Source organism: Mugil cephalus, chromosome 16 (genome assembly GCF_022458985.1).
Source record: "Mugil cephalus isolate CIBA_MC_2020 chromosome 16, CIBA_Mcephalus_1.1, whole genome shotgun sequence".
NCBI lineage: Eukaryota > Metazoa > Chordata > Actinopteri > Mugiliformes > Mugilidae > Mugil > Mugil cephalus.
Genome location: NC_061785.1, coordinates 16,185,787 through 16,198,251, shown reverse-complemented (window position 1 = coordinate 16,198,251; position 12,465 = coordinate 16,185,787). Strand labels below are relative to the sequence as shown.

Here is a 12,465-nt window from a genome sequence, read left to right as displayed (position 1 = left end):
CTGATCATGTTGGAGTTAACAAATGTGGATCAGCAGTTACTTTAATGGAAACCTTTCCAAAATTGAGATAGCGTTTGAGTAAGTGGGTGGTGTTATGCTGAACTCAAAACTTTGGAGGAGGACCCAGCAGCGGCTCTGATCCGCACACCTGAGGCAGAAAGGGAACAGACAGACATGCAACCACGCAGGCCATCTTGACATAGAATGTCTAAAAGACAGAAAGAGGGTGAATTTTCTGTGCTTTTCGTTTGCTGGGTTATATTTCTGGGCAGGTGCGTGTCAGACTGCAGCGTAGAGCTGTAGCTGTAGAAGTGAGGTGAGATGCCTTTTATTTCCTGCGATCCTCTGCTTCTGTCTCCCTTCTCAAAACACCCAAATGGATTCTATTTTCTCCAAAATTGGGCAAATGGTTTGGCCTTCAATGATCTGTGAAGAGGGAGGTGTGACGACACGAAGCTCTGCTGCTTTTGCTTCGGTTTGAAGTGGCACACTCACTCTTCAGGAGGGAGAAGCCTCACTAGACGTGTAAACACCCAGTTTTAATATCGGTCTGGCAGCTGTTAAAAGATTTCTGCTATTGCCGTTTTTGGGTTTTGTATTTTTGTATTGTTTGAAATGTAGCAGCTGCTGATTTGTCGCCTCAATGAGCTTTTGTCCGTTGTTTCTTTCTTGCTTACTTGGTCCTGGTATTCGTTTCCATTTAACCAGAATGTGTTGGAACAGGGGTTGATGGGTTGTTATTCGCTGTATTTTTAAATCTTTATGCTGCATCCTTCACTGCTACTTGCTTAGATGAAGCATTTTAGCTTCTAGCAAACACCAGTCATGCCATGCTGGCAGTTGCATATTGTTCCAACTGTAAAGTGAGCAAGATGGCTCTCTGTATGGATCTCCTGCAGTGCTGGAAATGAGCTTGCACACAGTTTTCCCCACAGTCAGAACTCCTACAGTTAGCCCGCTTGTCAGATCGAGGAACAACAGACCAGGGTCTTCACTGAGAGGTGCAGCGGGGAAAGAGAGAGACACTTCATTATTATCTGCACTCTATGCATTTCTTAGCTGTGGCTCATGACTATTCCAGTTTCCACCTGCTTGTCGGAATAACCCTCCGGCTAAAGATCCAGTTAAATGTCAAGCAAGGAAAAAGGTGCAATTGTCTGTTCAGAGGCTTCCTCCTTCAGATCTTTATTTCTGAAGTTGTTTCACGGTTTGCAAGGAACCCTTTTCTCTCCGGGAAACTGTCACGCTATGTCTTTTACCGGATAAAGCCACAGAGATATATACGGGACGGTTCTCTTGCTGTGTGCAGCTTCGGCAATTTGAAACTTTGAATCGTGAGTGTGTGAGCATTGACCTCAAGCGCTCCGGTCTGCTAATGGGGATCCTAATGAATAAATCAAAACACCTGCTAGCTAGCCAGCCTTTTAACATCCAGGCGGGCTGAGAAAATGCAGAGCGCAGCTTTTATTATAGTGACGCCGTCCAAACTGAATAAATATAATTTGGTAATTGTCACCTGACGCTCATCATGAAAGTGAATTATCACTCTTCAGAGGGACAAACACGAAAGATAACACAAAGTACGCACGTTCTCCCAAAACGGGAACTGCTTTCCTTCATTTGTTCAGCTGCTTGCTGCATATTTTAGTTCACTGGTGGTCTTCTCTATAAATCTGTTGTGTATATATACTGTTCTCGCTCTGTGTTGTTATGCCGGAAAATCTGTAATCTGCAGGGATTCATCCAACTCAATTAAATGAGCATCGAAGAACATTCCGAGACAAAAACGCAGATACATTTCTGCGATTAAAGTTTTCAGCGCTTACTTATTTATTTTGTTATTCACATGTGGATCAGACATGTAGTACAGATCTGCAGACTATTTGTTTCTTACTATTACTATTTCTCGTCTTAGCCTAAATTCGCTAGTTTCTGTTGAGGACTTCTAAAAATCTGTACAAGTAGTTCACAGACTTTGTCTAAGATTGTCTAATTCCATATGTTTTAGCCCGTAAGTCAGATGAAAGGACTTTGACGGTGAGTTACTGAAAAACTGCAGCCTCGATTGATGGACCAGCTAAATGGCTTCTCAGAATTGGGGGGAATTGTTGTTTTGTTTAATTGTAATGCTCCATCAGTTGGCTTTCTTTTGCTTGTCGCAAATAATGGCCATCCTCTACTTTGAAGCAATTTTGACTTTGTGGTAGCTTTAAAAATGGCCACAGATCTGCTTCATTGTGATTACCGTAAACATTAGAGCAATTTCCATCAGCTTACGGGAAGCTGGTTTGATCTGATTAAACTGCTGCATGTCAGTGTGCTCGAGGATGAAGACCGCCATGACCTCCCAAAAAAAAAATCTTATTGACCTCAACTGAACATGTTGTGTTCCAGTTGTGACAAAATTTGACAAAATGACGTTTTATATCTGAAGGGTCAATGATGAAAGGGTTATTTATTTATCTCCATTCAGAACGAGTTTGTGCAGTTGGCGTCATCTGTGAAGGTTCTCAGTCATCCAGAGTTATTTATCGAAGGGTGAGAATCCGGTAGAGCAGGTAGAGATGACTTCCTGCTCCTAAATCAGTCTCACTGGAGAAAAATACAAGGTACTTACCGTGTGATACATCTAGTGATGTGGTTTAAGGAGCAGCGAAAGAATTTCTGGCCTTTAAGTTTGCACTTGAGGTAAGTGAGTCAGCTTTGTGGGTTACAGTTGGTGCGCGACAGCAGCAAATTGTAGCACTTCAGCACGAAAACATCTTTCTTGCTTGCACTTCAGCAACCAAAGGCGGATTTTCCTTTTCACGCTGTCGTACCGAGGTTATATTTTCATCAGACGTGTTATTATGCTTCCTCAGATGTTCTCGAAAGCCATTTAAATACTGACAACAGGACTGTGTCCATCACAGTTGAGCTTTCAACAGCAGCCAAAACCCATCACCCACCCTTTTTGTACCGGGTCCCTCTGAACCTTCATTAAAGGCCTGTTTGCTGTTTGAAGGCGTTTTTTTTTTTTAAATTTTTTATTTTTTTATCGGTGGTATCAAAGCCCTGGTGCTCAAATATTAGGAACACAGTGGTTGGATGTCGCCAAGATCTTTGTCAGAGATAATGAAAGACTGTTTGTTATTAGTCAGGGGGTGTGGGGGGGGGGAGCTGGTAGCTGTGTGCAGAGGCTAATGCGTTGCCATAAATAAGTATGCCAATGAGACGGTATAAAGTGGATTAGGCTTGCTGTGCTAACACTGCCATATGTGAGGAGCCATTTGATGTCTGAGAAGCTACACACTGGGGGACTGATTTTATCATCTGGGTACATACAGCTCTTGTATTCAGACTGCATGTGATAACGCGAAGCACATGGAGGCTTGACCTGAAACTGCTGCACTGTGGCCTGGTTTCTGAGGCAGACTGGACAATATGAAATCGTGGAAGTGCACTTCAGATCTAAAAGGACCGGATATAATGCGCAAAGCAAACACAGCTAGTTACTTGTCGCGCTTGTCAGGGCTCTGCATTGAGCCGGGCACTTCACCAAAACATATGGAATATTTAAAAGCACAAACCTCGCTTTCACCCTCACTCAATGTATGGAATACATTATGAGATGTCTAGCCCTCGTTTTAACGCTGCAGTAATGGCATAGCGCTTTGCCCCTTTATAAAACAATGGAATGATGGCGGCAGGTATGCATACACATCTCTTTTGAGATCACAAGTGAAATTGAACGTATTTGTCCTCTTTAACATGCTTTTACACAAGTGCACTGTATGAGAATGGTGAAATATTGATCAAAATCAGATCCCTTCAGTTAACTGCAGTCATCTGTCAGTCGCTGAAAGTGTTCAATGTGTGGATGCCAGAACTTTCTCACGGCATGCGTTTTTGTCTCGACGTATCATTAAAAACACAGGTGAAACGTGCTGTTAACGAAATGTCAAAGTGAATCATGAGAGCGATCTCCTAAATACAATGTAGATGGCTTCATGTCCTTCATTACCTACGCCCGGGATATTACATTTGATGTCAGAGTATCTGCTGTGAAACAGCCTCCATGAATTCAAAGGTCCTCTAAATACATCCTGAATAAGATATTTATCGTGCCCTAGTTTTGTCTCTGTCCCGTCCTTTGATCAGCACACACGGGCAACAAGACGACGCCGTGGTAAGTCGGTGCTTCATGTATGAAGTGCAAAAAGAAGCTCAAAAAATCACTTAAATGCCTTATCTACAAGTCACACATGAAGTGCTGAGACGACGAGTCTCCGTTCCGTTAATGGCCTTGTCTGCTTCCATCTCCTCAACAGTTGCTGTCATTTAACAGTTCTGGGTTTTTCCTTTAGAACAGCTGATCCTCATACAACAAGTCACTGCATATCAGAGGTTTTCAAAGTGTGTTTCCATAAAAATCCAAACAACTGAATTAGGTGTTAAAGGTTACTGATGGCACCGGGGACAGTGCGGCAGCTGAACTGGCTCGGAGACATTTCATCAAGTTTTAACTGACTGGTGGGAGTACCAGGTATCTTTAAAGAGACTGGTTTAGTAATCAGCTACGCCACTGTTTTCTAACAAACTGTTACGTTGTCTTAATTTGTTCACTAATTCGTGACTTAACTTTACTTGAGATACTTTTCATTCAGCACTGTAGTGAAATCTTATCACGCCTATTACACTTCTACATGTTGTTCCACTCGTCCTTGCCTATGTTGTAGATGAAGTGTTAATTGAATAGACCCAGAGAAAAAAGACGTAGCGTTGGAAAAACTTCACCTCCCACATATTCGGCAGAGGTCCGCGGTGCTGCATGCTTTTCTATCTATTTATGTTTGTCTTTACTATGAAGTGTTATGTTTCCAACATATTTTTGTAACATTAACAGCGTGTAGACATGGCTGTCACTGTTGAAATTTTTGCAATGAGACATTTGGGACAGCTAACGAAGCCCCAGCTGCTGGCTGCCTCTTAATGGCTGTCCAAAATGCCACATTTGCTTTGTTTGCTGCGTTGTCCGGACTGCACCGTAGCATCCGTGCTGACAAAGGATCACTGAGTGTCTTAAAGCCAAACCACGACTCTCATAGACCCAGATGCCAGTATTATCTAATATTAACCATAATAAAACGGCAACATTGTTACATACAGTTAATGTCAGCCAGCGTGGTCCAAGCCCAGAAAACTGCTGAATGGATCTAAGAGGTTGACTCCTTAGTGGATTGAGACTTGAGGTCCTTTTAATTGTCGTCTAGGTTCACCAGCAGGTCAGAGCCAACATCAACTAATAAGAAACTTTTAAGGAGGATAAGATTAATAACCAGTCAGTGACCTGAATTTGGTAAATATGATAAGTACTGGAGCCTTCACCACTAGATGCATCCTACTCACTTCTCTATGTCTGTAATTTTCATAACAACGTGCTTGGTGCTTCATAAGTGTTCGTAGGTTTTCCTAATGAACGATCTAAAGGGAAGAGTGAAAAGCAGTGTAATTGTTTTAATAAGGAATGACCGTGAACACTCACACGGTGTCTCCTGAAAGCTTTCATGAAGTTTTTACTAAGTGTTGTGCACATTCGTAGTTTGCCGAGGTTAACTCTTTAGTTCAGCGCACACAAAATGCATTACTTCCGCCATCATTGCTTCTGATTTATTGAATAAAGTGCTCTGAGCGGTTGTTTTTCAGTATAATCTGCTCCCACCCATCCACCCGAGCTCCTCGTCGTCGTCTCCTCGCAAACTAAACAGATTACTCACTTTTTTACTTTTAAATCCACGGCTTCTGGCTCGTGGTGATGCCCTTTCGTAATGATTTTTTTGCTAAAAATAAATTTCCCCAAACTGGACTCAGATCTATTCCCACATGTGCTCACTCTGTATCACTCTGCATTTATAGCCATTAACATGCCTTGGCTCAAAGTTTTTCCAAATTGGTCGCCAATGTGACTGATGTGTCAGATTTGTTTTCAGACCCAACGGTCCTAGGGTATGTAAAAACGCTGCCCTGCCGTGATGTTTCATCTTACCCTCAGGTCACATTTAAAAATGAAAAGTTCTGCTCAGGGTTCGTCTGTATACAAGGGTCCAGCTCAGCAGCAGTGTGCAAAATGAACGCATTCACGACTGCGATTTTGTTTGGGAACATTCAGTTCAGCAACACAACATGGCTTCTTCCATTTGTTTACTGTATTATTTATCTGCCTGGCAGGGGGGTAACAATGCCAAAGTACATCTGATCAAAATTGAAATCATTTTCTCTTTTCATGTACTTGAATCAAGTCTGTATTTTTTTATTTTTTTTTCTTTGCAGTGGTGCATTTCGTAATTGAATTCTCAAAAGCCGTCCTGTTCCCTCTTTTTTGTCGTCGTGTGCATTCCCCTTTTTCTGCCGTGAAAATAAAACCCGGCTGCTCCTCTTTCTCAACCTCTCTGTCTCGTAATAGGCTCATCTTTCCTCCTCTCCCCGCTCCTTCTCTCTTTCATGGGTCTGAATAAAGCAGCTAATGGTGCATGGAAATGGTGGCAGCGCAGCCACGTCTGTAGACTCTCTCTGTTATGTGCTGCCATATGTAAGTGAAAATACACATTTACAAGGCTGAGAACTCGTTCTTTCACCCATCTCGTTCATTTATTGCAAGACACTGAAAGAGCTTAATGACCAATGTGTGAACTGCAGCAAAATGGCTGTTACACAACAGGTTGGTAGGCTGGTGTGTTTCCCCATTGTTCCTTTGTGTTCTGTAGCATTTTTCACAGGCTACAGACTCTGAAGTTTGGGATATTTTAACAGAAATCAGGACCTGCTGCTCTTGATAATGACTGCAGTGATGAGATGAAGATGATGACGGCAATGGTGTGTCTTGCTTCTCCACAGGTGTACATCCGCATCCTGGACAATGAATGGAATGTGTACAGACGTTACACCGAGTTCAGAGAGCTCCACAACCACCTGAGAAGCCAGTTTCCTCAGGTGGACGCCTTCAGCTTCCCACCCAAGAAAGCCCTAGGAAACAAGGTGAGCTAACGCCAACGGTGAGTGTCGGTAGCTCACTCGACAGCCCCCTCAGTGCCACTAAATGAAAAGTACTATTTGAGCACCTGTTGATAAGTCAACTACAGTTGCACTCCCAAGCTTTAGTTCACCCTCGTTGCTATGCCCGTCAAGCTTTCTGACCCTGCAGTGCTGCCCTGAAGGCCTTTCGGTGTTCAAGGTGGCCAAGTTACAACCCATAATTCTCAGAAACTTTTGAAACACTAGGTTCCTTGATTTCACACGGAGGTATACATGAGCAGATTTCTCCTTTTTGGCTGGCGACTGCCAATGTGTTGGCCAAACAGCAACTGTCGCTGGCAGATTTTATGTGTTAATTAAGCCAATGTTAACTCCATGAGTGATTGAACACAGTCCCTGGCAGATTTTGAGTGTTTCAAGCGGAATTATTATCATTTTAAAAAAGAGAATCCTGTAAAAGACCTTAAATATACAGTGGCTAAAAGAACTGAAGCTGTAACAGGCAAAAAGTATTAATTGTGTTTCTATAATTATTATTGATGAATATTGGCTAACAGGTTTAGAATGTAAACCTACCCAGATCCAGTAAAACCTTATATATCCACCTTATTACAGTGACATTACATGGATTTGGAAGTAATGTGTATAATAATATGTTATTGATGTAAGTACATGAGGGAGCTAGTTAGCTGGATATGCTAACAGATGTTTAAGGTGTTTCCTACACTTGTTTTCTGTGTTTTTAGTTTTGACAAAGCTAATAAAGACACCATCCTGAAGGTATCACTCTTACCTCTCTACATGCAGTGGTTTGGTATGTGGAAGAACCTGCAGCTTGGTGGACTTATTGTGCCCGAGTATAGTTGAAAAGCTGTGACTGAAACAATCTCAGGTTGTTCAGGGAAACCCCTTTTCCAAACAACATGTGGTTGTCTTTATATCAGACTTAAACTGGAAAAATAATGGTCAGATGGGGGTCCCAAGTAGCCCTTCGGCCACGTTGTTCTGTTTTTATAGTACACTTCAAATATCACACTTACCGGACAATCGCTGCCGTAGAGTTCCATGACTTGCCTTCCTCTCCCCCACCTCTCTCCTTCCGTCCTCCTTTTCATCCCGCTCTCCTCTGTCTCCCTCCAACCTTTGGGAGATAATTTGGCTCTGACCCCGATTCTCTGGCCGGTTGGATTTAACGCTGCGAGAGTCAAAAGCTGCGGCCTGACTTCCCACCTTCAAAGACGCCGCGCTTTCACGGCTTTCGGGAAAAAAAAAAAAAAACGAGACAGAACGCCGTGTCGCAGGCGCTGCGAATGTGAGAAGAGAGACGGTGTGTGTATGTGTGTCTGCGCGGCCATGTGGGATCATGTGGAAGTATCTATTGAGGGCCTGGAGAGCTGGTGTCATTGTGTGCTGGAAAAGCCCCTCTCAAAGCCCATTACACTGCAGGTTCGAGTGAATTATTGGCTTTCACCGTATTCGTGAAGACGGCCATCTCTGCGGAGAAAGCAAGCCGTCGCTTTGTCGCTCTGACCACAATTTAAAGCCGGGATTCCACATGAAGCTGAGTGGAAAAGTACACACTGAACCCTTTCTGCAAACTCCTGGTGTGACAACCGTCTTTCTGCAGAGACCACCAGAATTGTCTACCTCACCGCTTGCGAGCTGTCAAAGCCCCTGACACCAGGGCTGGTCGTGTTTCATCTTTTGTGCTCTCCTACCACACGTCGTTCTGCGACCTGATAGATTGAGGGTAGCACATGATAGACAGCGATAAACAGATGGCTCTCGAAATCATCTTCTGAGAATGTTTTGAAAAAGTCTGCCCTTTCCAAGCAATTTCCATGGATGACTTCCCAGATGGTTCCATGTTGCAAACCATCTGGCGCGTCAGGTTCATTTCCACCTGCAGTCCCTGGACATGTGAACACAATACAATTATGCAGTAAATACTATAAATAATACACCACGATACGCTGTGCAAAGTCACATTGTTGTGAATAACAGGCGTAAACAGTGGAAGTCAGATGCCACCTCCCTTTTGTATTGTCATTATTTTCTCTTTATACTATGTTGTGGTCCTTTTACTAGATTCCACCAACCGTGTGTTGTGTATTTTGTTCATTTTCATGTGCCTCTTGCTGTCCCCTTTCTCAGCCTTGTTTCTGGAGACCAGAAGTTTTCGCATGCTTCATCTGTCCTTTGATTTTAAAGTCCAACCAAACAGGGTCCTGTTTAAGATATAAGCAGTGCAAATGGAAGAGATAAAATCGTGAGTCCTGTTCTAGCAGCATCTCGTTCCTCTGCTGAAAGTGATGCTGCAGCAACCGTCTAAAAAACAGTCTTGAAAATAAACTGATCACGATCCATAGATGCGGCAGCTTTGCAACATTCATTTCAAAATAGCTCCAAGAATATTCCTCAAACTAATGCATATTGAGTTGTACAAACTACGTAAATCCAATTCAATAGTTTGGTCAGTATTCTAAAATAGTCTGCTTCAGGAACTTGGACAAAAAAAAGAGCTGGAGGCCTTCAGTGCAGGCCGACATGAAATGAGGGAGCAGGTGGAGGGATTTATAGCTTAAAGACTCTGTAAGGACCAGATTGGTGAAGTTTGGGTGTGCTTAACATCCTCGTGTGCCAAATACGTGTGTGAACACCAAGCGCCCAAATTTCTTTCTGACAACCAAAGCTGCGCAGAATAAAGCTGCAGTAGTTTTGTGTGTCTGTGAGAGAGGGCGATGGAAGGGATGGTTCGGTTTGTGTGCGTGTATGTGTGTGTTCTCTTTGAGGTGTCTGTTTCTCTGTGGGTATGCCCCTCTCTGCAGCAGGGAGTGTGCATTTTTTTTTTTTTTTTTTTCCCCATGTGTATTCATTGTGTGTCTGTGTGTGTGTGTGGTTGTGTCAGTAATCAGCAGGCCTGCCGTGTTGACTTCCCCTGTTATTTCAGTCCAGCTAGTCCAGTGTCTCTGGCTCTCTTGGAGTACGCTCTAGTGTTGGCAGCAGTGAAGACTTTCTACTTCAGGTGAAGTGAGATCAGTGCCGCTGTAGGGACCAGGAGTGAAGCATACTAAGATAATTAACTCAAAAAGAAATGCAGAAACTTTAAATAGCTCCAGAAATACCTGGTTAAGTACTGAAACCAAAACCTGGTGCTTGTGTCTTAGGTCTAATCTCCAACTATTACAACACATATCTATTCATGGCCACAGTTGGTTATTGTCATACAGTCTTTGGTTTCCTTGTCTCTTACTTGTTCCAAGTTTGGGGGGTTAAATACTGTGTGAAGTGGTCTACTGATAAAACAGACAATTAATAAGTTCTAAACTAATTTCAAGCCAGAATCCCTCACTGTGGATTGCGTTACCTTGAAATGGAACTTGTGAGCATGTATAAAGGACCTGCAAGGTTGTCTGCACTAGAGTGCTTGTCATTCCATTGATAATATCCACCTTAAGTGGTGACACCACCGCTATTGGTTGGCATTTAGAAGCAACCTCGGTTCAGTAAGATAATGACCAGGTTATTTAAAGTAGGGAATATCACAATATTATATAATGAGGAATATCAGTGGTTTCCTCAGATATTCTGATTACGGAAGAAAGAAAAACACAACTACACACAACAGAATGTTGTTAGTGGGGACATTTGTGTCTCATGCGTTGAGGGGAGGGGCCTCTGTGGAGCAGGCTTGTTCCAATGCATCTCATTGATCCCATTTCACGTTTTTTGTGTTTTTGTTTGTTGTTTGTTTTTTTGCCAAATGAGTTGCCAATAAACCATTTTTTGTGTGTGCACCTGTGTCAGACTGCATCCTGCTGAGGTCATTACTATGCGGTGGGGGGGTGTGGTCAGCTCTAGGTGGGTGCTACATGTCTAAGTTACATCCACAAGAACGAATGCCAGGTCCAAAAGTTTCCCAGTATAGCACTGTATTGGCACAAGATGGTCAATGTTATTAACTTCTCCCGTCTGTGGTCATAATGTTATGCTTGATCAGTGTATATAGTGTATGTATGATCTGATTTGACTGAAAGCTACAATATGTTTGTAAATTACTGAGCCAGTCCATTTGGTTCTGCCTTCCTTTTCCATTCTTTTCATGCGTTACACTCTATTCATCTCTTTCTGCTTTTGCCATTCTCCGTCTTTCAGCCTCTGTCCTGCTTTCACCTCTTACACGGAGACACTTTGCAAAATCAGGCCCCGTCACCGTTATACCCGGCTAATGATGGAGAAATATAATGTCAGAAACAGGTTACTTGGTGTGAGGTGAGTGGGAGAGGCCTTCAAAAGCCTTTTTAACTGCGGGGTGAGTATCTGCTCCGCCGTCCTTGGCTCTGGTGAGGATGAAATAAACCTGCTGTCAGGTCGACATCAGGTAGCAGTGGAAATGCGGGCACACGCGCTTTTTACTAACCAGGGTAGATGGCATCGACTTTCTGTTTCATGCCTGCGAAGTCACTTTACAGAAGACAGTTTTACACATACCTATCACGGGGTGTCATCACCAGCATGGGGAAGGTGAGTCAAGCTCCCATCAAGGTGTTAGCTTGACGTGACTTTAATTCCAGCGTCCTCAGCGGGAATTTAACCAGTGACATGTTCCTTATATAGCACCTGGGGCCTTTATTTGGTCATATTTCACAGCGTCGTTTTAACCTGCTCCAGTTAATCCTGTTAATGCAAACGCAACACTTCCTGTTTCAAATTAAAAGCCCTTTGTCTTTTGGTCAACAAAAACTCCTTTATTTCTTAATGAGGCTTTTATTCTGACACATTCGCAGGGATACCATATGCAGCAACAGCCGCGCGGGATTAAAGGACAACAAAGCACACGCCCACCGTGACTGAAATAGCACAGTGATACTTAAGATCAGTAATCCAGAACAATGAAGCGATGAAAATAGTATGTTTGTCTTGGGCTGTTTATTAAATAAAAAGCAGCAGACAGTGCATAATGGTTACCTGGCAAGCAGCAGGACTTTATCAGCCCGCTCTCTATTTGGGTGTTAGCCAATTAGTTTTTTTTGGGTTTTTTTTGCTTGTGGAGACAATGTCCCTGGATATTATCCGAGACCAGCTTTTAACTGGCTACCAGTTTTTATTTAGAGAAGCCTGGTATGACTCATTTACTAATTTGCAAATAGTTTTAAACACATGCCAGTTGAATATACCCTGCTACACAACCATATAGTGTCTTTAACATTATTTTGTACCGCCATTGTGTAAAAACAGTGAGTGTGGGTCAGTGTGTGTCAGACTACAGAATGTTATTATTAAACTAGTTCACTTTCTTACAGTCTTTCATGCTGTGGTGACATTTAAGATGAAATAGAGATTTAATCATTTATTTTACTCTTTGGCAGGTGTTTGATGTCCCCTTCCTCTTTACACTGGCCAGTTTTAACAAGTTTACTTTCTTTCTATAAAATTGAGTCCAGCTATTGTACC

The 12,465-nt window shown here is 42.8% G+C and overlaps 1 protein-coding gene across 1 annotated transcript in view; it reads left to right on the top strand.

Moving 5' to 3' along the window:
- snx29 (sorting nexin 29) overlaps positions 1 to 12,465 on the top strand; it is a 143,989-nt gene that overhangs the window by 113,446 nt on the left and 18,078 nt on the right. The window contains exon 19 of the mRNA XM_047609141.1: positions 6,874 to 7,014. Within this exon, the coding sequence (XP_047465097.1) occupies positions 6,874 to 7,014 (141 nt within the window). The remainder of the gene's footprint in view (positions 1 to 6,873; positions 7,015 to 12,465) is intronic.